The 25810-nt window shown below is 35.3% G+C and overlaps 1 protein-coding gene across 2 annotated transcripts in view; it reads left to right on the plus strand.

Annotated features, from left to right (window-relative positions):
- ESR1 (estrogen receptor 1) overlaps positions 1 to 25810 on the plus strand; it is a 176413-nt gene that overhangs the window by 111553 nt on the left and 39050 nt on the right. For both annotated transcript variants that reach the window (XM_090135600.1, XM_031611893.2), the window contains exon 6: positions 14759 to 15094. In XM_090135600.1, the coding sequence (XP_089991726.1) occupies positions 14759 to 15094 (336 nt within the window). The remainder of the gene's footprint in view (positions 1 to 14758; positions 15095 to 25810) is intronic.

A 25810-nucleotide genomic window follows, 5' to 3' on the forward strand; every position in this document is an offset into this window, starting at 1 on the left:
GCACGAACAACAAAACAGAAACCTGTGAATATCCAATACTTATTCATTTAGTTCTGGAAAGGAAAGTTAGTTCCTTTATTCCAGTACTGTCCACATACTGTTGATGTGAATTAATTTCAACAAAACTGAAAGGCTCGCTTATTTAATGCAAACTGGACTAAATGCCAATTCACTGGAAGATAGGTATGTAGTAATGATGTCAGAGAGGAAGAATTAGTCACTGAATGCCTCAGCTGAAGTGGCATACCACTGAATTATTTTATACATATATTCAGTTGTAAAGTTTTGAAGGCAAAATTAGAAATAACTAACAGTACAGAATAATTGCCATAGTGTGTTCCTGGATGGAACATTTCTTTCTGTAACATATTTTTGGATCCACCATGATACTTGCTTTTCTCCTCTATGTTACAGTATTGTGTATTTCATAGAATCATTAAGTTTGGAAAAGACCTCTGAGATCATCTAGTTCAACTGTCCACCTACTTCCAAAATTGCTTACCATGTCCCCAAGATCTACCCTTTCCTTAAACATCTCCAGGGATGGTGACTCCACCATCTCCCTGGGCAGCCTTTTCCATTGCCTCACCACTCTTTTGGAGATTGTCCTAATATCCAATCTGAACCTTCCCTGGTGCAACTTGAGGCTGCTCCCTCTTGTCCTATCATTAGTTATCTGGGAGAAGAAGCTGACCCCCAGCTTCCCACGGTTTCCCTCAAGGAAGTTGTAGAGGGTAATAAGGTCTCCACTGAACCTCATTTTCCCCAGCCTAAACAATCCCAGTTCCCTCAGCTGCAATATTTGACAATTTGACAACTGACAATATTTATCAAAAACAGGGAGAAGTCAAGTCCTAAGAATCAATATTTCAGATGAATTGGAAATCATGGAAAACATTTGCTCTAAATCAGAAGAAAACCTCATAATAGACTATTAAAAATTCAGATTGCTTTTATTAATGAGGAATATTCACTAGCTTTATCGAAACCTATTTTAATGCAAAAAGTTTGCAAAGCAGTAAGCGTTCAGAAGAGAAAGGAATAGAACACATTTTACGTGAGAAAGAAACTAATTGTTAAATTAGAGATTGGTCCCTTTTTTTTTCTGGCATACCTAATGTTTACTTATTCCACGATGAGCAAACCATGTGGGAGCAAGAGAAAGGAGTACCTCTTCATGTCTATAGTTCACAGATCACGTAGTAGTTTACAAATCCAGTCGGTGCAGTTGGCTAAGACAGGTTTGGGAATCCTGGGAGAAAGATTAAAGGGAAAAAAGTAAAGGTGCTGCTGTCTTTTGATGTTGTGTATGCATTTTTTCTCAAATCAAGGATTAGAGAGGAGCTGAGACTGATTTTGTTACTCTCTGTGTTGTGATGTAGGCATTTGGAAGATGTTCAATCTTTTTTTTTTTAATTTTTATCCTTGACCGTAGCAAATTATTTTCCATAAAGTTGTGTATCTGTAGCTTTTTGTTTCTTTCTTAATATCTTGGTGATTACTTTTAATAGTCAAACTTATGCAATCAGTATGACAGCTACGGTTTGGAGAAATTAAGATTTCAGACGAGGCAAACTAATATATGAAAATGTAATGCGCAAATTTACCACACAACCTATTCCAGATAAATCATTAAAGTATGTTAAGATACATCATTGTTTTACTATGATTCTATTATGTCTTTCATTTGTCATGTTGCCATCCATTTATGCTTGTATGTATTTAATTAATGACCCACTCTACCAGTCTGATGTTTTTCCTATCTGTTTTGTGAGATAGAGATTGTAATGTTTTTGACTGTTCTATATATATTTGTTTTCAATCTCATAAAAAAGACTGCTATTTTTTCAAAGTTTTCTTTCTGAAATAGCTGTTCTGAAGTTTATGTTTTTTACAGTGGTCAAATTAGTAAAGTATTATAGACTTCATCTTTATCCTTTCCTTTTACAGTAATATAAGATTTCTATCAAACAACAACAACAACAAAAAAAAACAACAACAAAACAAACAAAGAGATAAACATAAAAGCAAATAACTAAACTTGCATGTTGCAAACAAGGAGAGTAGATATATAAATTTTTCCTGCTCCTGTAGGACCACTGATAATGCACTGAATTTCACCACTGGCTCATAAGTGAGAGTTTAAGAATATCTGTTTTATGAAGCCTGGAAAAAAATTCTTGAAATCCTTGTTACACGTTACAAATTTGGCATGCCTGCAAATGAAATATTCAAGATAGGTAAAGTTTTGCAGGATTCTGCTGCAGGAGACAGAAATTCTTACCTCCAGATAGTTCATGGTAATTGTCATACTCCTCTCACATGAAGATAAAAGTTAAGTGCTTATTTTTAGTATGCCATCTGGTTAACTTCTAAACTGTTAACTTTTAAATGTTTTTTTGTTGTTTTGATTTGTTTTCCCAGGGGAGTTGTCTCAAGCTTTTGTGTTGTGAAAGATCTCTTGCAATTCTTTCTTTAAACATTTCTGAATTACACAGTGTTCCTTAAAAAAATTAGTTATCTTGATAGAATTTTTAAATTGAAATAATCTTGTTTTGTTTGTATGAAAGAATTTGTCTTGTTGAAAAGGATTAGTTGGATCATGCATTTGAAAAAAAAAAATTGTGCATAATATCTCACTTTTGTATTTACCTCTACAGTTGTTAGTTACATGGTTTTTGCTATGGTTTACAGCTTTTAGACACAGTTGAATACTTCTGTAGCCTTTCTTTTCTCTGAATGAATCTCAGTTTTCCTTCTTCTCTTCTCTCCTTCTTTCCTTCTTCTTCCTTCTTCTTAGCTGAGATTTCTTAATAGATCGTGTGTTCATCTATTGTTCAACTTCTGAGCAATAGCTGATATTACTGAATAACAATAACTATGAGGAGAACTAGGCAAGTTATTGTTTAGTTTTTCCTAGTTAAATATAAATTATTTAACTGTGGTTTCTGAGGTATTACTTCAGGAAAGTTACTTAATTAAATACAGTATTTAAGAAGTTAATGTATTTTCTTTTTAATAGAGTAGACACCATTGAAATATCTTTAGGCATTCTTTCAAAAAGGGGAGGCTTCAAGTGGCTCTTGAAGTCAACTGTAGGAATATTTATTTATGAGATTGTGTGGAGAAATAATTTTTTCACCCAGCTTTTCTTTAGTCTTTCAAAAACTTCTTCCAGTACTGCAGAGCTTTTTTCCTTTCTCTCCTCTATGTTTGTGTTTCTTTCTGCATCAATTATTGTGTTGTTTGGAGATACAATTAGGCTGATAGATTCTCTGCTGATGCAGTTAGCATCTGAGACAGGGATTATAGCTTCTAGATTTTGCCAAGCTTTTTCTGAATAAGACTTTAAAATCACATGCTACAATTTAGACCATGCACTTTCATGTTTGTATGTGAGGATAAAGTGTTCTCACAGAATGATCTCCTTATCATGTGCTTCTTCTGGTTGATAGCAAGAAGGAATAGTGTTGCTTTTTTCTTATGATATTTATGAAGACTGTTTTTGTTCTGTTTTGGAGAGCTGTATGCTAGCTTAGTAGTTCACAGAGTGTGGGGTCCTGCAACACACTCCCAGACTCTAAGTGGAGTTCTTATAGTAGTTGCAGTCTTGAAGCTTCAACTGTGTGTATGGTCCAGTTGATCTATGCTCCAATATATGTCTCCATTTCTCCTCTGTATAATGAATTGACTTCAAATGGTCCCATTCTTGGAAATCAAAACCACTTTATTTTAATTTCTTTTAGTTTTTTTAATGAAATAAGAAAAAATATTTTAATTAATCAATTAAATAGTTTGTATGCATTTTGATAAATGGATCTGGATTTCTGGCTGTAAGAATGCAACGTTGTTCCATTCCTATTATATATGACCACAGACTTAACATCAAGTATCCTGTTGAATCAGAGCAACGTGGTGCTAATGAAATCAAAATTAACCACTTTAAATGCTATATCCAGAATGACAAATCAGTTATTTCCTTGGTAAGATATTTTTAGCCATTCTGAGACCCACAAAATTTGTCAGCTGTCTGATGTCTTTCCAATCTTGAGTCATATGAAATGTGGTGATTAAGGATTTGAGAGCTCATGTGCTAGATCCATCTGGTGATCATAGATATGATCTGGGGTGTTTATTATCTTTGAATAGCCTGAATTCAGTGTTGTAGAGAGAAGATTCTGAGTTTGGGAATGTCATTTCTGAGAACTATGAAATTACTGTGTAGTTGAAACCTATGTACTGCAGTGTTCCTCCCAGAGATTATCTGGGAAGCTTTCAGAGATTGCTGTAGTGCAGCCCAGGGAAGAAAAGTTGGTTTGAGGTACCAGTCTGCCATAACTACAAGCCAGATACTTGTAAAAAACATTTACTTCTAGTCTCTGGAAAGAATAAACACATTCCTATTTTCAGGTTTTTCTCTTAAATTCTCTTGAACTTGTTACCTACCTTTAATGATATGGGAATTCAGTCTGGAGAAATTCAGAGTGACAGTAGTACGTAAGATCAAAACAAATTTTTACAGAGAAAATAAAAAGCACTCCGCAAATTTACCATCTGCTCAGAGAAGAACCTTACTCTTTTTTTTTTTTTTTTTGTCTTTAAATGGAGAGAGCTATGCTTTCTTACTGAATACTATATTTGCTCATGTTAAAAGCCTTCCTCTCCGCCCAGTAGATAAATAAAGCATATAGAAAAGGCTAGAAAGTTAATAAAATCATTCTCAAGAGCAGAGGTAATCTATTTCTGATGCAACCACTGGAATGTTTCCAGGCTTTCTGGTTTTCTGTGTAATTATCTTCTAATGAAATATTGTATCAGAAATAGAAATTAGTGAATGAAGGCAAATGGATTAACAATGTGAAACTATTTTCGTTTGTCCAAGGAGAACCTTTTTGATATTTATTGGACATGCTGTTCTGTACCCAACCAAATAACTGCGTAGGTGGGGTCTGATAAATGTATGAGAAAATGTACATTTTTAATATGTAGTTGATGGACTGCATGCATGTACTCCAGCAGCATTTGAGGAAAAGTTTTGTGAGTTTAGAACAGCCTCTTGGAAAAAAAAGTGAAGTTAAAAACTGGCTTTTTAGTGAAACATGAACACTTTTGCAATTATGCTTTATCTTCTCATTCCAGGCTAGAAGGAATACCAGGAGGGATCTTTGTCTGCTCAAAGCAGGTTAAACATGGCATTCAAACTAAATTGCTTAAGATTTTTTCCAGCTAGGTCATGAAAATCTCCAAAGGCTGAGATTTTACCTCCCCACCTGACAACCTGTTTCATGGTTGTTTATACTCCATAGCTATCCACCAGCTACACATTCACCAGTAACTGAGGTGTTTTTCAGCAGAGCTGCGCTTAATCCTCTTGTCCTCCAGATTGTATTGGTAGAGGGGGTTGCCTCGACCCATGTACAAGGTCTTGCAATTGGATTTGTTGAACCTCATGAGATTCACCTGGGCCCACTGCTCAAGCCTGTCCAGATCCGCCTGGATGGCATCCTGTCCCTCTGGTGTGCTGACCTCACCCCACAGCTTGGTGTCATCAGCACCATCAACCATTCCTGAGGGTGCACTTGATCCCACTGTCAGTGTCATTGATGGAGATATTAAAGAGTATTGGACCCAGTACTGACCCTTGGGGGACACTACTCATCAATCATAACTAATATCTGGTTCTTCTAAAGGATTCACTGGAATGCTCATAGATTCACTATAAAGACTACATAGAAATGAGGCTGCTGCCATTCTTATTCTAGCCAAAACTTAGTATGATTTGTGCAAGTGTGTCAGCACTGAAAGTGATTCAGTTGAATGATGGATTAATTGAACCTCTGTTGCTTCTCTTGTGCATCTCCTCTAGCACTCTTTAAAATGTGCTATGAAGAAAAAATGCCAAAATACATGTTAGGAAGTAGCACGTCTTGCACCTTTATCTCTAATTAGCAGATCATTAGTTCTCAAGCTGTGAATTATGAATAGTCATTAGAGACCATAAATTGCATTTATCTGATTGCTATCAGCATTTTTTGGTCACCAGGTCTTCAAAAGCTTTACATGAAAGACCACTTTTATGATCTTATGATTTTATGACTACTTTTATGATTATAGCTGATGGAACACTGGGGCAATGTGACGCTTAAAGTGACTTGATCATTGAGCAAGGTCAAGTTGGAACAGTCTCTGAGCAACCTGATCTAGCTATAGATATCTCTGTTCAATGAAGGAGAATAGGACCTTTAAGGGTTCCTCCCAACTGAAATGATTCTATGAGCAAACTGGTAGAGCAGTGGGCTCTGTACTCTCCACTGCTGCCTCTCTCTTCCTATCTCTCTATTTTAACAGTGGCAGCACTGACTGTAGAGAAAAAGTTATTGTCTGTAAATGATTGAGAATGATTTTTGAAACAAACAAACAAAAAACCAAAATTCTGTGATAGAATCATGGAATATCCTGAGTTGGAAGGTACCCATAAGGATCACCAAGTCCCTTGATTTTTATTTTTGATTTCTAACCTAGGCCATCAAAACTTGATTTGATATGTTGGTAACCAGTCATTATACCAGGTTGTTTTTTTTTTGGTTTTTTTTTTTTTTTTCATGTACTAGATGATGCGCTATCATCTGATATTACCCTTGTCCAACAGAACTTAATGACAAAACAGAGGAACTACATTCAGGTCCAGTACTTTGTGAAGTAATCAAACAAGGAAGTGTCTTGAACTGGTGAAGGCCTTTTAAAATCTTGGTGTCAGTGAATTGTCATGACAGTGAGAGGAAAAACAAATACTGAGGTACACCAGATTCTGCTTAGCTCACTGTAGTAGAAATAAATATTTAAGAGCCTGTCCAAGCTTATTCTCAGAGCAGTATTTGTCTACCAATGTAGATTGGCAAAAAAAACTATTGCTTTGGAAGAATACAATGTTCAGTGACTACGTCCAACTACAGCTTGATGATGGAGTTGCAATAGTTCAATTTCTTTAAATGAATGAAATCATCACACTCAAAAACTATCTCTATATATTAAACAAATAAATGAATGGCTTAATTATAAACATCATATCCAAAATAATTTGTATTTCTTCCAGTATTAGCAACTGGAAAAACATGTCATTTGCCAATTTTCTGCTAATTTAATCAGACACTGCCATTCTCCTCTCTCTCTTACTATTTTTGTCTGTCAGCCTGTTGATCAGGCCCTGTAAAAATTCGTCTGATGAGAAATATTAATACTCCATGGCATATATCAACAATGATTTTAACTTCCATACCACCATCTTGTGGTACATTACAGAAAAATTTTGCATAATCTAAATTCTAGTTGAATTTAGGATCAGTTACATTCAGTAACATTTTAGAGCTATCTCAGATTCTGCAATAAAATCTGTCCAATTTATGGAAAGAAAATTCCATGTCAATGCTTTCAATTATTAAATAGGAAGGATATAACCAATTATCAAGAATGTCAGGAGAGTTTTTTAAGTGTTTTGCTTCTGGCCCCTTCCTTCACTGTACTGGAAAAGCCAAGGATATAGCCCTGCCCAAGCTGACAGGCTCAGGAGATAGGACGAATGACATGGGGACAAAAACTAGGGACAAAACTAGTACTGCAGAAACTTAAAGTTATAAGCTATAGTTTATACAGCACATATATGTTGAATTGCTGTAATATGATAGCACTAAAGTATCACCACTAGACATTCTTTTATGGATATTATTCTCTTATGGATATGGTAATATCTAATTAGAGGCGTTTAGGAAATTATCAAAGTCTTCAGCATATACACCATTGCCACTCTTGTAAATGGTACATGGAGTACAGTGATTAAAGACCAAGAGCTTCAGAGTTCCTAAAAAGACCCGATAGTATTTTTCTCAAGGCAGACTATTAAATGTTGGTTTGTTTCAGTTAAGAAAAAAAAAAAATATATATATATTCTTAAGGATCAAACGAAAAATAAAAAAATACATTTTTTTTTTCTCTTACCATATGTTGTTATAAGAGGCAGAGGCAGTTCTACTAGAGGAGCAGGTACTTAAGAACCTTCAGCAAAGTTAAATAACCTTTCAAAATATGTAGTTCCTGTCTCATCTCAAGTTTAACAGAATTTGAAAATGCTATCAGGGCTTGTGGTTAAAAATTTCACACAGGGAACTATAGTTCATACCTCCCCCCAGACTCTGTAAAATCCAGGCTGTGCTCTTCATTCATTTTCACAGCTATCTCTTCTGAATAACACATAAATATACAGCATTCATCAACCATTTAGGAGCAGAAAAAGTTCCAATATCATGGTGGATAGGCCAAACTCAAATATTTTGTTTATTGATATCACTGTCAGAAACTGATATTGTTGTCATGAACCTGGCTATTAAGCACAGTCACTTGTGGCAGGTGTTCATGATTAGATATTCAATTTTATTTGACGTTTTTAAATTATTTCAGTCAGTGTTTCTCATTCTCTTGATGGAGTTATTGCATTGGTGGGTTAGAGAAGAGCTGCTGATGTAATCTAGCTGGAATTGTTCAAAGCATTTGATGGATGGACTACTTACTGAGTGAATAAGGAATTGGCTCAATGGTCTCATTTGAAGAGCTGTGGTCAACAATCTGCGTCCACCAGTGACAAGCTGTGATACTTTGGTGATAGTAGTACCAGCAATATTTATCATCTTTGTCCTCAACACGAACAGTGGGGTGCTGGACACACTCAGCAAGTTTGTAGATGACAAATCTCAGGAAATCCAGGAAAGTCAAGTACTGGTACTGCACATCAGTCAGGGCAGTCCTAAGCACAAAAACAGGCTGAGCAATGAGTGAATAGAGAGCAGCCCTGTGGAGAAAGACTTGGGGGTGTTGATGAATGAAAAACTAAACATGAGCTGTCAGTGTGCACTTGCAGCCCAGAAAGCCAACTCTGTCCTTGGTTGCATTAAAGAAGTGTGGCCAGCGAGTCAAAGAAAGTAATTCTCTTTAACTCCACTCTTGTGAAATCCTACCTAGGTTCCTGCGTTTGGCTCTGAGGCCCCCAGTGTAAGGACATGAACTTGTTGAAGTGAATCTGGAGAATCAGGAAGATGATCAGAGGGCTGGGGCACCTCTTTTATGAAGAAAGGTTGAGGGAGCTGGGGTTGTTCAGCTTGGAGAGGGTTCTGGAAGAACTTATAAGAGGCTTTGCATTATCTAGTGTGGGCCTTCAAGAAAGCTGTAGAATGACTCTTTATTGGGGAGTATAGTCATAGAACAAAGTGTACTGGTTTTAAACTAAAAGAGAGTAGATTTAGATTAGACGTAACTATGAAATTCTTCACTGTGAGCATAAAAAGGCACAAGAGAAGATTACTCAGGGAAGCCAGAAGTGCTCAAGGCCAGGCTTGATGGGGCTTTGAGCAGTGTGATCTAGCAGATGTTTCTGCTCATAGCAGCAGTGGTCAGAACTAGGTGAACTTTAAGGTCCCTTCTGAATCAAACCATTCTGTGATTGTATAATTCTGTGATTTGAAGTCATTATCAACCCACCGTTATTTTCAGCACAATTTACATTTCTGTTTGACATCCTAAAATAAATGGTTAGGAAATAAACAGCAGGATAATTATATGAATCAAATTCAAAAGAAGAAAATTTTCAAACCTGTAAAATTTGAATTTGGAAAATGGTGTTACTTTCCTGTGACCAAACAATGTTTCTGCTGAGAGAACCAAGTGGAAAAACAAAACTAAACTAAACCCCCTAAATATCAAAGCTTTAAAAAATCTCTTTGGAAAGACCATAATTCTGAGATATGTTACATCATTAGGACCTACACTGCAGTCATAGCTAAAGCAAATCTCCATCCTTTATAAATTTATCAAGACTATATTTATGTTCCTGGCATCTACTTATGTACAGCAGCTTTAGAGGAGCTTCTTTAAGGCCTTAAAGAAACATTTAAAAAATACTGACTTCATCATGAATAATGAAGTCTGTCTAAAAAGAAAAATAACTGTAAGAAGTCCTGAGGAGACAGCTTGCATGCATGCACCTAAGACAATTTTTAGATGACTGTAAAGCCAGTTACTCTCTGGTGACACTCAGGTTTGCATCCATAAAGGCACTTTTGACTTGTTCCCACTGTTATTCTTTGCCAGACTGTTATTTTGTGCCTTTCTATCAATGACAACGATATTAGTGTACAACTGGGCACAGTTCCAGAGCTGCTCTGCAGCATTTTAGCAAATAAGTCCTGTATGAAGATACCTTCTTTTGATTTCTAGTCTCTTCAACTGCCAGTTTCAGTTTCAGATTCTCCCATTCTCCAACCCTTTCTGGCATAGAAAAATCTCGAATTTCTTCCTTTGTGAATACTGATGTGATCATGTAGCTTCTCTGCTGTGGCTGCTCTTTTCTGCATATTCCTTGAATACTCTGCTCATCAACTGGACATGGACCCTGTATCAGTTTTAGACTGAAATTGTATCAAAGATACTTTTGTGTACCACCCTCAGATGTCTAAGGATTACCAATAATGGTCTAAGTGTTACTTTTACTTTTCTTACTTACTCAAGGTATGATTTTAAATCTTTTTACTCTGTTTTTAGTCAGTAAAATTCTTCTTTTATAAAAAGGGAAGTAGAAACTCCTATTCCCAGTAGACTTAATATAGCAGTTTATAGGATAAAATACTGTCTCATCCCACTGTATGGACCTGGAACTCTGGAGTAAAATCTGCTATCTCCTCCTACTGATCAGCATATGTTTTACTTTTGCACATTTATGAGAGAGAGTTAAGAAATCGCTTTGGAATTGAATATATTTTTTACGGCCAGACTAGACAGTGATAATGCAGTAGAAAGAAGGTGGTGACTTAAAAATTTTAGTTTCATGTTGTGCGTTGTTCTAAGATAAACAGTTTGTGACTAACCGAGCTTTATGGAATGGGAAAAAAAAAGAAAAAAGAAAGAGAAAAAAAGCCTGAGAAAAATGTTGCAGATGGAACATTGTTGTCACATCACAAGACAGGATACGTTGTTACTGGCTAGATTCAAAATTTCTGTAACTACATTTTGCCCTCTTTAATTTTCTATAGAATAAAATAGTTATATCCTGCTCCAAATTAGAACATAGGGTCCCCAGGTGGTGTGTCATGCAATGAAAACTGCAATGAAATAGATAGAAAATCATTTTCCATATGAATGATGCATATGGTCATGATATATATTAAAAAAATATACTAATAAGTAGTTAAAATTGCAAAGTGAAATTCTCAAATGTTAGAAAATAGACTATATATTCTATGATTCTATGATTCTGTGACACAAAAATATCTTGGCTTGTTAGTTTTATCAAATGAGTTGATTTTACAGTCAGTGTCAAAAAAAAAAGTTTATGTAATGTTATTGAATTAACAATTCAAGTTTTATGAAACCCCTTCCCACTTATTGCAAATAATGAAGGCTTTATTTATTTATTTACTTATTTTTAATTTATTCCTGAAATAAAAGCATAACAATAAATTTGGGCAGAGCACATCTTCCAAATTCAGAATGTTATGTTCAGCTTCACTCAGTGCATCACTCTTTGCAGGGTGACAAGAACCCAGTGCAGATGAATTAAAACTATTGCTGTCCTTTAGATTCTGGTTTATTTGTAAGCAGCTAAGCATGCTTACATTTGTTAAATGTCCTCTGTTAAGTTAAACATTTATCACATCCTTGTTTTACTTAACAAGGCAGGTCTGGAGTAAGTTTAATGTGAAAAACAAACAAACCAAAAATACTCCTAAAGGTGCTATATTTGTTTATATTAACCTGTGGTGGATTCTTCTCTCCCACAAGTTTGATCTGTACCTCTCAAAGACATACCAATGTCTAATGTATTCACAAGTTCAGATTTGTTTCAGCATGACGTGAAAATGAACCTCTTGTTGACTGTCCTGAACCTTCTGCGAGGTGTTTTCCTTTAATACTGTCTTGAATTAAAGAAGAGTGAGCGTTGGTATTTTATTCATTTTGCTACTCCCAATCCGTAATCTTGTACCTGACTTGCAAGGCAAGCAGACCTAGTCAATTTAGCTGTTTCTCACACCAAGTTTATTTCACTGGTCAGATCATCTTACACGTCTCTCACTTATTAGATCTTTTTAGTTGTTTTATATGTTAGAGAATTTTTAAAATGGGAAGAACAGAACTGCATGTAGCATTTATTACGGTGTGCCTCATGGGTTAATATAATCTGATTTATTAAGATGCTTTGTTCTCTCTTCCTCTCTTGGTAACTCCTAGCATTCTATTTACTTTCTAAACTAACTTATCTGATGTTTTTATAGTATTATTATAACCCCAAGATAATGTTTCTGAATTATGTCTATTCTAAGACCATCTGATTTTTTTTATGTTGCACAGTAGAGGATCCAAGAATATTTTTAACTCTTCAAAGGAAAACTGCTGCATGAGCAGCTGTAGAATTTGGAATGTGGGAAAGTTAGCAAATGTTTAGTGTGTGTATGAACCTTGTGGTTTTCATTACATGATTATTTATTTGTGTTTCAAAGTGTAATTTTAATTCAATAACATTACAGTGAAATAAAGCATACTACCAAATATATTTGTTGCAGAAGAGCATGCATGTTACTGAGTAGTCCATGCATACTGACAGAGTAGTCCGTTGAAGCAAGCTATCAATGAGACTAACTCCAGGATGGCATTGTTCCAAAATAAGTCATTTTTTTCTTAATAGCAAGAATCTCCCTCTCATCTTCTAAACAGAAATAGTTTAGTGGTAGTAGGTATTACTGAATGAAAAATGGAAACAGCGGTGCACTTCAGACTTTTGGCTTACAACTAGTTTAACTAATGAGAAAATGTAGAGGGGTTAAGTAGTAAGGGTGATGAAAGATCTATGGAACTTGCTGTATATGGAAAGATTTATAGAATAGAATCAGGAGGCCTGCTAGGTCTTGGAAGAATTAGACTTAAGGAGATTAATCTTCAAGTACAAATTCATTGAACTTATCACTGTATTCAAAGAAAGAGGCATACTGATCTATAGATGCTCTCTTTATCATTGGGAGAGAACACCTGCTGATAGGATCTAAAAGCCACTGATCTGAGGCAGAAATTATATGAAGAAGTACTGGATTTGAGAAAAAAAAAAATTGGAAGCCTAATAGATTATATTTTTTGTGGTGTGAAGAAAACGTGATGAAAGACTGTCTTTTCTCTCCCCCACCCACCAGAAAGATTTGTATTCATTATTTTAAGAGCCAATAGATTTCAGTTTTTTGTTTTTTGTTTTTTGTTTTTTTTTTAATTTTTCCTTCTCCTCAGTTTCTTGAATAATTTGCCCCATCCTTCTTATTCTTTTTATTTTAAACTGGGACTAGAGCTGCATATTGTGCAGGAATTCCAGAATAACCCTTGTTCCCATCCTGCATTAGTAAATTAGAAATTGAAGTAAGGGGATTGCTACCTTTCTAGTCCTACTGCCATTTTGAGAGACATCTGGAGAGGCTTAGTAGCTGAACTTCTTTTTTCCACGTGGAAGAAGCTGATACTGCAGATTATTTATTTTTCTTTCAATTTCAGAAATGTAAGTTGGGTTTTTTTGGAGGGGAAATACTGTGGCAGGTGTCTAATCTGGTGGGCTAGCTTCTTCACCTCTTTTCTCTAAAAAAAGTGGAGAGAAAGTAAGGATGTCCTACCTTCTATGTTTATAAAGAATGATTTTGTCTTCTACTGACTTTCTGCTAGGACTAATGATGGAAACTGTGGGAGCAGAGTGGTCCCTATATGGACTACCCACACAGATGGTCTGGTAGGCTCTATCCACCCAACAGCAATGAAATCCTTGGTATGATTGCAGGTTTGGTATACACATCATTGTCTGTCTCTTCTTCACGGCTCAGTTCCTTGTGCCTTCATTTTATACTCATCTCGCTTTTAATCAATTTTAAGTATTTAACTCAGCCTCAAAATATCTGTGCCTCCTCCACTCAGAGCCAGCATTTATTCTCCCTTTATGGGAGTACACATGGGCTTTATCATTACAATTTCCTTGTAACCTTTCCACAAAGGAGATTTTACTCTACTGTAAAGGTTTAGTGTTGTTGTTCTAATTAGTATGGCTGACTCAATAACTTCCAAAGGTTCAGGGTCATTCAGTACTAAGCACGTTGTAGAAATGTGCAGTAATGACAAAGATAATTTCTGTTTCAGTTGTTACTGACTTTTGACAGTAGGTCTCCCAAACTAGATTTGAGGTGGAAATTATCTTCCCTTTTTTTTTTCTTCTGCTTATCTGGTTGTACAGCCATCTTATGATGATAGCTTTTCTGGGTGTTTCTTACCTAACTAGGAAGATCACATGCTCCACAGTAATAGCTTGGTGTTTAGTTAGAATTGGTAAACTTGAGGAAAACTTTTTTTTGAGAGCTGTTTCTATGATACATGTAGCCTGCTCAGGTCATGAAATTGCTATTGATCAATTGTTGAAAAGTTATATACTAGAGGTTAGGACATGACATTAGGGTTTGTGCTGTAAAAAATATTTACTCATTTCCAGTTACTTCCTATTTCTGATACTATACTTTTTAAAATACTTTTTCTCTCCAACTACTCATGTAAGATTCCACATATAGGAAGAAGCCTTGACAAAGTAAACCAGGAGTTAATACTCCACTGGCCTATGAACAGCAGCTCCTAATTGGCTGAGGCCAAATTTATGTAATGCCTGTGTTCAAGGAAAGGAGTTCATTATATTCTTGTGTGTCTCTAGGAATCCGGAAAGACCGCAGAGGTGGGCGAATGATGAAACAGAAACGTCAAAGAGAGGAACGGGATTCCAGGAACGGGGAGGCTTCTTCTACAGAGCTGCGAGCTCCCACCCTTTGGACAAGTCCACTAGTGGTAAAACATAACAAGAAGAACAGTCCAGCCCTGTCTCTGACAGCAGAACAGATGGTCAGTGCCTTGCTGGAAGCTGAGCCACCTATAGTTTACTCTGAATATGACCCCAATAGACCATTCAACGAAGCATCTATGATGACGCTGTTGACCAACCTTGCAGACAGAGAATTAGTGCACATGATCAACTGGGCAAAGAGAGTTCCAGGTAAGGAAAGAAAGTTCCAATGAACTATAAAAAGCTCAACGTGAAAAAAAATCCAAAAAAATGTTCGGCATATACAACAAGTACATTAATTTTACTTTCCCTACTTTCCCTGCACTATTAAATATTGTACAGTTTTGGGAATATGAAGTGTTTTCCAATTTTTTTTTAAAAAAGCAACACATAACAAACAGAAACTCTTAAAACTGAAGTAGAATAACAAAAATGGAATCTAGTCTATTTGATCTAATCATATTCATTATCTACACCCCTTTTGAAATTAAGGTTGCTCAGCTTTTTGAAATATCTGCCATTAAATCAGCATTTCCAACAAGAGCAATAATATTAGTATTATTTATTTGTAAATTTACCTTTTTGTCCATAAGTTAGAGACCTTCCGTAATTTTTTTGTCTGAAAAATCATACAGAAACACATTTTTTTTTCCTGAATACTTTTTTTTACCATTGGAACTGAAAGTTTTTGTCTTTATCACTTTGTTACATCTGGGTTGCTTAGGTTTAACCTCTTGGTTCTAGAAGAGAATTTTAGAATTGTGAGACTATTTTGGTTGAATATATGTTGCACATTCCATCATATAGTTTAATTAATTAATATCAATGAAATGAGATGACAGTTTTAAGGTACATCATCTTTTAAAATGTCAGTCTACACGGTTTAATTTCAGAAATCAACATTTTAATGCTTATTAAAAATGTATTGCACATATTGTAATTTTACTTTACATAAACAGCATACACAGTAATATATACTTCAAAGTTCACTGGAATTTTGATCTCTTAAATTTTTACTGTAGCTGTTTATTTCATTAAAACTGTGTAGCTGTCTTACAAAGAAATATTGAGGAACACTTCTGCATCTATCACTCACTATTACAGAGTGCATCACCTCAACAGCATTGCTTGAGTTATGCCATTTTTCTGGTTTTCTTCATTTATATTTGGCAAGACTCTTTCTGGCAAATCACTAACCCATAAGATCTGAGTCTTTTCCAGTCCTCATGGGTTCCCTTCTTAGCACTTTTCACATGTCACTTTGTGGACTCCAGCTATGATCAATGAGAACCTGTGAGTGTTCCATTTCTCATCATACATTATAAGAAATCATCTGAGAATTTCATCATTATTATTATTTTTTAATAAAGTTGCAGTGGTTAAGGCCTGACTCACAGCCTGTTCAATTCAAGAACAAGTTTTCCTGTTAATTTGGTGTGCTTTGGATCATGTCTAGATAGTTGTGAAAGATAAACATATGTCCATAGTGTTAAAGCTATACAATACAAACCCAGCTAAATTCAAATGACATTTCTCCTGATTTTAGAGACATAATTAATTTAACTCTGTTACAAACTATCAATTTACATGGAACATGAATATGCTACATTCTAAATTCACTATGTTTTCTATCTGGAAACATTTGTCTTCTATAATATTTTATTTGGATAGTTAATGTAATAAATCAAATTATAGCAACAGTGTTAGGGAACTTAGATCTATTTTTTGTCCAGAGATCTCCATAAAACTACTTGTCACAAAACAATTACATCCACTAAAGATCAAAACTCAGTTTACTTTACCGAATACATTCTTTGTTTCCTAAGAAAACTTCGGAATGTATCAACTATTTATGTACACCCAAAGTATTTTATTTGCCTGTTAAGTGCTAGAATAGCTCCTACAGAGGAACTAATACGGTGTATATACATGAATAAGCACTCTGACAAGTGAATTTTGATATAAAATAGAACTTAATTAAAAAAGAATAAAAAAGAAAAAAGGGTCTTAATATAACAATCATCTTTCTTTATAACAATGATATAACAATCATCTTTCAAAGATAGGACTCTTGCTTGGGTTGTTTGCTGAAGTTTCCTCCTGCTATAATGTGCTTACAATAGCTTTCAGAGAAATATGGCTGCCAATGTAGGTTATATTTTCATCTCTGCAGCATGTTGCTTTTGAATACTATTTTATTACTAGAAACTATATAATACTGCTTAGGGAGGATTTTCATATACGTTATATTTAAACAGAGAAATGGAGTAACTATTTTTTCTGTTAAGTAAAGTATTTTATACAACTGCATTATGGGATTCTGCTCAGTTATTTTCTCAGCTGATTTACTAAGGTTTCAAGCTTCAGAAGCCAGGGTAAAAGCATCTTTTTTTCTGAAGAGCGAATGAGTTTTTTACCAGTAGCAAGAAGCGACTGCAGGAAACATCTCCTATGTACATCTCTCAAGCCTTGGAAACATTATACAAATTCATTTTCTTAAATGCAGGCTCTTAGTTGATGGAAAAGCAGGAGCAAAGGAGTACAAGGTTTGAGAGCATATTTGTTGAGGACAGAAGAAACTGATATTAAAAGTGCAGAAAGTGAAGATGCAGCATAAAACTAAGTGTAAAGACTTTTGGGATCATGTTTAGAGTTTATATTGCCATGCAGTCTTTAAGAAGAGCAAGTGTGTCAAGGCAACTAGTGAAGTCTTTATTTTGGTCAGGCAGTCTTTCTGGTGGTAGAGAAGAAGAAACAGCTCTTCAAAAAATTGACTGGGTAGAAGTACATCTATTTACAAAAAGTAATAATGAAAATGAAATTGTAATGGGCTGCCTAATACAACAGAGGCAGAGATCTGTTGTGGATCCATGCTGAGGAGAGTCTCCAAAACAAAAAGAGTGTCTTTGCAGACACATCCTGATTTGGAAGATGACGACTGATACAAATTTTTACTGTATCTATCTTGTTCACTGTTAGTTCAAACTTTTGACTTAGTGTTAACATATTGACTTAACTTGACTCTGCAATCTTGATGAAGTTAACAAATTGCTGTGGAGAAGAGAACTACAGCAGCTTGTCATACATAAACTTACAGAACAGTCTTCAGTATTGAAGTATAAAACAGTTGTTAATTGAAGTCATAACAAATTTCTCCCATGACAATGCACTTCATAATAGGCCAAGTGCATAAAAACTGTTTTAATTTTCCTTTGAAACCTTGGCCACCGATATGAATGGGTTTGCCAGATAACACGTGCAAAAAACTTGTACAATGTCCTATGACATACACAAAAAATTCAAATGCCTCACAGGACTTTTCTTTACATGGCCTAATGGGTATTTTGGCTTAAATCCTCCCAGATGGCCTCTTTAAGACAGTAGTGGTGCCTTCTGATTAACCCAGCCAGATGGAATAATGAGCAGCTGCACACCAGGCAGGTGCAAACAGATTGCAATGGGTTAGACTTTTTATACATATGTAAATTGAGCCTGTTACCGATTAATTGGGACAAATTGCTAAAAATCACACATAAACAGGTATCAGAGTAGGTAAGTAACCATGTTGCTTATTTTGAATCTTGTATTACCTATAAATATGATTTTCTATTTTCTTCTTGGCTTGCTTAATGTCTTGGGATATGCTACCACCTTCAATTTTATAGATGGAGGGTTTTTTCTTTTATAGCTTAGCAAATTTTTCTGGCAGTCTCCTATGCAATGAGCAAAGCCATTGATTTCCTTTTCTATGGAAATACTGATATGTAAAAGGAATTTATTCGCTATGTTTTATTATTCACTTACTGTGTATATCGTAATATCTATATCTGCTGTTCTGTATTCTGGAAAGGAAGCTGGTATTGTCAGTGTAACAGTCAACAGCTTTTTGGGGAGAGGCTCTTGAGATAATAAAAGACAGTGAGTTCACACAGTGAGCTTATGGTAAAGAGTGTAGCTTTAAGGAGATTTTACTGTATGGGTGAAATCTTTGGCACTGCTGCTACAGCCTTGTATAACTATTTACTACAAGTACAGTAACTGTACAACATAATAGGCCTAAAATGGTACACTGGGCATACAAGCTTTGAAGTTTTGAGATGATTCACGGTGCTGTACTTATTTTATGGCTTCATGAACCGAGGAGATAAACATTCTGGCACTGATTTTTTTTTTTTTTTTTTTTCATTTCAAAGCCACAGAAGTTGCTATTTTCTTAAGATATTGTTTTCTTATTTGACCTTCTAAACTGTTCTGTTTGTTAAGTTAGGAACAGTGTGTAAGAAGGCCAACAATAGCCACAATTTTACACTGTACTTCAGTGACACCAAACCTTGGGGGAAAAAAAATTATATATATAAAAAAAAAAGTAAGCTCATATTGGAAAGAAAGCAGTCTTTAACAGGAATGATGTGTCTTAATAACTCTAGATGTCTTTAAGTGTGGGGCAGTTTTCAGAGTTTATAAGTTTAGTGGTCCTCCTGGTAGTGGTTTGCACTTGGCTTAAAAAGGAACTGCTTTATATAGCTGTAATACTGTTTTAAAATAAACCTCCCATAATATCTGCCTTATAGTGTATTCTTTGACTAGTGGGTTTGCTGTCGAGATTTGTAACAACATTATCAGAAAAAAACCTTCAGCTTATCAGCTACTTTAATGTGTTGAAGTGATAGTCTGACTGCTCCCCTGACTTCATAGGGTGAAAATAAAGGAGGAAAATACATCTGTAAGTGAAAGAGAAATGATAGCCAGTGCCTGGATCTTACTTTATGGATGTTTCTTGTTAAATTAATTTCTGTGAAGTTTCAATTAACTGCCATGAGTGTAAGAGATAAGAATCAATTCTTATAATGGAATAAAGTAGTCAGTTATTGTTTGAATTCAATTCATGATTGTCTTAGACAGCAGAGTAAGTTAAAATTATTGAATATAAAATGAAAGCTTTCTATCTTTATTTTCTCAATCTGGGAGGAATCATTAGTCTTTCATGTCTATATTTTGCTAAAAAACAAACAAGCTCCCTTTCTGTCCACCTCCTCCAGCTTCTGGGTGCTGTATGAGGCACTTTAGCTTTTACTGTGACTATTTATAGATTTGTCTTTGTCTGTTAGTGCTTTTGAAATGCAGGAAGGTGTATTTTGTCTTGCAGAGAAATTTGAAGTAGAGACTGTGTGGTGCAGTGGTTTGTTGTCAGAAGCCCAAGGAGAAGACGCTGATACTAAAAGGCAGGGAGAACTGGGGGAAGTTATATGCATTGAGAGCTTGTGTCAGACTGCAAAATGCCAAAGTGGAGAAGGAACAGTTCAGCAGAAATGTTCAGAAAATTACTTAGGCTTTGGCTGCAGGGATGTGTGGGATCGAAAATATAAACAGACAGTGCTTTCAATAGCTGATATAATAAGATAGAAGACAGTAATTGCAAGAGAAGAAAGGACCAGAGTTTGAGTAACAACTGTGATATTAGAAATATAAGAGGTATCCTAATGCAAGGGTTTTCAAACTCTAGGGAGTCCCTAGGAGTGTAGAGAAGAGCATCAGGTCTAAGGTTAGCAAGCTGACCATCAAAGATTCTCAAACAGAGAGAAAAAGTAGACAGCAAATGGAACAGGATCAGAGGAAGAAGATAGGTTCATCTGGCTGATTCTCAGTTGTATTAACTTCCTGGGACTCTTACTCATTTTTGGGCTCCTGATGGAAGATAGAAATTTGCTCAGCTGCACTTTGAAGATGAACTGTTTGGTTGTTTCCTTCCCCCCCCAAGAAGAGTCTTGGGATATTGTCTACTTGCTATCCCAGTCCAAGTTCTTTTAAACTATAGTCTTCAAGCTTCATGCCACACTCTTCCCCCAGGAGCTTCATGGCAGTGTGGACTATGAGAATATGTTCAAACGGGATAATTCACTTGCATAACTTTCCAAGCAGGGGAAACAGAGTGAGGAGGAAAAAAGTAGTTAATTAGAAATCCACTGCCCCAGGTTGACTTTTCATCATGAAGGTTTCTATATTTAGATTAAGTCTTTTAGGCGTATGAATAGTTGGCTGTTAATAACATGAAGTATCTTTCTATCACATTTTTTCATCCCTAAATTTTTAACATGAAGTTACATCTTGACTGGATTTCTGAAATGACATTTAAAATTAAAATTTTCTGATGTTACTCCTCAGGGTTAGAGTGGTGTACTGTGTGCACTACCAATACTGCCCAGCTTGGACCTGAGCACTTCTGAGGTGCAGCCCAGGGCTTATGCATGTGACTTGTGAGAGGCTTTTGAGATAAGAGGGCTGTGTGTTGGTATGGGAGAAGTTTTGGTAGGGATATTTTGCTGAAAGCAATATGCCCAAGAAATGTAGAGGAAGATGAACTGACGCAGTTAACTAGATCACAGGCATCGATACATGAGGATAAGTCAAATCCTAAGGTGAAATATTTTTATGTACACAAATTAACAAAAATTACTATTTGTTTCCTTCCTCTATCTGATGCATAACTAGTGTTTTTCAAGCCCACCAGCATCCTCAGCTTGCCTTATGGATGACTATAAGGAATATGTTACAGAGATAAATATGTATAGATAGAAATGCTGTATTGCTTTGGCATGATTAGAGGTAAATCACCGGTCTTCTTTGACCAGGTAGTGACTGATTCCCCAGTTTCCTTGTTGCACAAGGACCTTGACGTAAATGCTTCCCTTGCTGTGTCTGATGACATATTCTGCTTGTTGGTTTACGTGGTAGGAATATTAATAGATTTCATTAGGTGGTGCTCCTTATCAGAAATAAATAAAGTCTTTGAATAAGCTCAGAAGTATATCCTTGAGGGTTTTCTAATGCACAGCTTGCAATTTTTAATAATTTTTTAATTTTTAGTAAATTTTCTCATAAAGTCCTAAAGCTAATTATGCAGCTTTCCAGATTACATTTCTTTGTCCAGAAGAATGAGATTCTAAAGTCATGAGTTGATGCTGTTAGATGAGTGCATTTGCTTGTATTCATTTTTAGCAAAGTTCTGTGACTACAGTTAAGATCTCTTCTTATAGAGAAGGAAGGTGATATTTTTTTCAATAGCATGATAAATGCCAGTTATTCATTCTTACACTGTAACTCCTAGAAAGTGTTATACTGTCCTCTCGTTCATGGAGGTGACTTTGCATAGAGAGGTGACTGTCAAAAACGGTTAAATGAAGCATGGTATACAGCCTTCTAGGCATCTCAGATTTACAAAAGCTATAATAAGATAAAAGTTTATAAATTTATAGAAATCACAGAAACTGTCTTATACTTGCTCTTCACAGCGGTAGTTATAACTGTCTGTGCATAGGATGAAAAAATGGCTGTCGCTCCTCTAATTAAATGTGTTTTTGTTAAGACGGAGGTGAATACACACATTTCAGATGCATGTGTTTCTCATGTTTAGAAAAATGGAAACTAGATAACAACATTTTTTCATAATATTTATGCAAAAATGAATACAAGTAGAAATAAATACCAGTACATCATTTTAAATGCTATAATGTTTGGTCTCCCAGAGAAGTTTTACTTCCCTTTGTTTCTGGAAGAAAATAGTTTGAAAAACAATCAGTAAAGGCTTCCAAAGTCACCCATTTATTAGTTCAGCACAATAAGTGTCTTCTATTTTTGGTAATTTTTCATTTTTAAATAGCCTCATTTAGAGCTCAAATACATATTTTCATCTAAAATCTCATCTTCTAAAATTTCATCTCTGAAATGTATATATGTTTAAATAGAAATTTAAATCTGAATATGAACTTAACCTGTAAATCTCTGTTTCTACAAGTATGCATATATGTAAATACATTTCATAAGGTTATATGAAGTTCTTTTTATACACAGTGGTTTGGACACCAGGACCTAAAATGCTACTACAAGGCTGACTCTGCTCAGCCCTTTCGTGTTTGATTTCCGAGGTATAATATACATTTAAGTAATCTTATTTACCTTTTTTTGTCATATAGTGATAGATAGAAAATAACACCCAACAAGTAAGAAGGATCTAACATTCTTTTAACAAAAGAAATCCTTATATAATGGAGTTAATTGTACACTCAGTAAAGTGTACGTTCATTTCATAATAAAAATTAGAGGCTGGAATTCTATTGATTTTTGGCAAGAAAGACACAAATATAAGCATCTGTAGTAATATTTTTGATATTTTTAGCCTAAACTTAACAGCATGAAATGCTTAAATTGTAAGATTTTATTTCTAAATGTAGTGAACTTTTTATGAAATCATTTTCTGGTATGTTCCATTAGTTGATAAGTAATTTACACTCTTGGATGAACATATGTCTTTGAGGTTTCAGCTATGCTGAACCCTGGTGCTTTCCAAGAAATGCTCATTAATTTCCACTCTAAGTAAACAGTAAGTAATAATCCTTCCTGATTTATTTATTTCTTAAAATAATTTACAAAAAGAATATGCAATTGTTGGAAAGCACTGATGCGATATGTATGCGCATGCACACATACTCATTGTTCCCTGTTCACATAATTCACATAAATTGGCCCTTTTTACTTGATTTTAATAACTTCAGTCTAATCTTTTAATTTCTTTCCAGTATTACATCTCTGAACATAATCAGCTGTAATTCCATCTTAGAGGTTTTATGTATGTTATCTGTATTAGTTTTCTGTTCAAGTGAGCCATTCACTAAGTACTTATATTGGATATGTAAGGGTTTTTAAGAAATAATTAGGAAAGATTTATTGTAGGCTTTTTCTGGATAGGCCCTTGCCCTGCCTGTATCATTACAGTGGTGAATTATATGACACATCTGTTATACAGTTCATTTATTTTCTCTGAATATCTTCCCAGGAAATGAACTATGTGTGTAAAGAGTGTGTTGTTTTGTCTGTCTGTTAGTTTTGAACTGCTGAGAATTCAAGCTAGTGAAAGCATATCCCACAGTGGAATGGTGAATGAAAAATCTCCAGAATTTTCCTCTTGTCTGAGTGGCTGTAAGAAAACGTTGTCTCCTTTCTTCCTTATGGAAAGTGCTGTTTCTTCTAATAAATGTAGCTTGTCCACCACAGCAAGGAGATGGAGAATAATCATTTTTTATTGTAACTAGAGCTTGGTTCTAGACCTGTAGATTTGTAAGCCTCTTGAAGAGTCTTACAACCAGGAGGGAGGAATGAAGATCTTGAATGTGACTCGTTGTCCTGTTCTCTTTCCCCACTTTAGCACTGCTGGGTATGTTGGTGAACTCTGCAGTTCTTTTGGTTACCTAGTTAATCCAGTAGGATGCTATTAGATGCAGAAATAAAGCTAATATATAATAAGTATTGCAGTTCAAAGTCTCACTTAGACTCTAGGCAAACTGATGCGTTCCCCACTAAGTTATATTCTGAAGCATTTGAGGTGATTAAAAAAATTAATATTAAAGATATCTTAATTTTCTTGATTCATAAAATAGGGAATGTGGCATCCTAGGCTAATTAGAACTTTCCAAATAATATTATATCTCATCAATATTTTATCAATTATGTTAAGTATTAAGATAAGGAAGCTAGAAAGGGAAGTACTCACATTGTCCGTACTGCCAGTGGTGAATTATAGTTCAAACTCAAGTCTTTTTCCAGTTTAATGTCTATTTCAACTTCGATAGATAGATCTTTTCTGGTCTTGCCCATACAAATGGCAAAAATGTAGTTACTGACAGTATTTGTAGTCTTTACACTGCAGGACCAAGTAGATATATAATTTTCTACTTTATTTTTGCTCAATCTAAACGTTCTGAAATATGTTCTGAAATAGAATGTCAGAACTGTGAGGGGCTGGAGAATCAAAACGAGGAGGAAGTATGGAAATTTCCCATTACTCCTTGATTTGAAAGGATAAAGAAGACCACAAATGGGTTTATCAGGATGTATTGTAGTTCATAAAGGATCAGAGTTCTTAGAATTACTTCCAGCCCTGGGATACAGGAGACTCCCCAAGTAGTAAAGACTGGCCATTCATTTAACTTCGCAAGTCTGACAGTAGTGGAAACGTCTGCCTTTGATTTCTGTTGGTTTACTCCGTGGTTGTCTATTCTCATGCATATTTTTGAGCAGTTGTTCCTCTGTACTTGTATTCCAGGAAGGCACCAAAATCTTATGGAAGTTCTTTGGGCTGAGTGTGGACTGTATAGGTAGCAAATAGTGACCTGAAGTGACAAAGGCATGTAGAAAACTTTTTGGAAAGGGCAAATAAGTTTTAGTCTTCTGCTGGCCAGAGTCTTGCAAGCAGAAAAGGAAGTCTCTTATATTTCAATAAATGACAGTGCAATAAACCACCGGTATTAATTGGGTATCATATTCCATGTTTTAAAAGCTCTTTAGATGAGCAGGTTTTCAGCTGATATAAAAGTGGTGCCAGTGAAAACCTAACATAATTATGGATGCCTCTTTTGGCTCCATTTTTATACCCCCTTGGTATTCATATAAACACAAAGGCATAGAAACATTGCCTGATAGGAATACCAAATGCGCATTTATTTTTTTTTCTCCAAGCACACATGCAGAGTTGTGTTATTTTACTCTGGACCTTTTGGAAAGAATGTTGCCTTACTGCTGGGATCGCTACTACTGTTCCTGGCTTAGCCAAAGCTTCTCCGTGCATAACAGTTGTGTATAACTCCCTTCTAATGTGCCACAGTTTATTGATGCCTAAACTGCGATTAGAGGACTTTGTCTGCTGCATGGGAATGCTATGAAGCATGCTAAATTTCCCTACTGTGAAACAAAAATCAGGAGATTCTTAGCCTACAGGTACAAATAGGAATTAAATCTGCATGTTCTTAGTATAATGCTCCATGTTTTCCTGCTTTGTGCCTCATCAGTATGCCTCTCTTTGCCATGCTGTCTCTTACATCTCACAGGAATTTTACTTTCTGCTTTATCCAAGTGTTATGCAAAGCTATCTTGAGA

The sequence above is a fragment of the Phasianus colchicus genome, chromosome 2 (genome assembly GCF_987193195.1).
Source record: "Phasianus colchicus chromosome 2, bPhaCol1.hap1.1, whole genome shotgun sequence".
NCBI lineage: Eukaryota > Metazoa > Chordata > Aves > Galliformes > Phasianidae > Phasianus > Phasianus colchicus.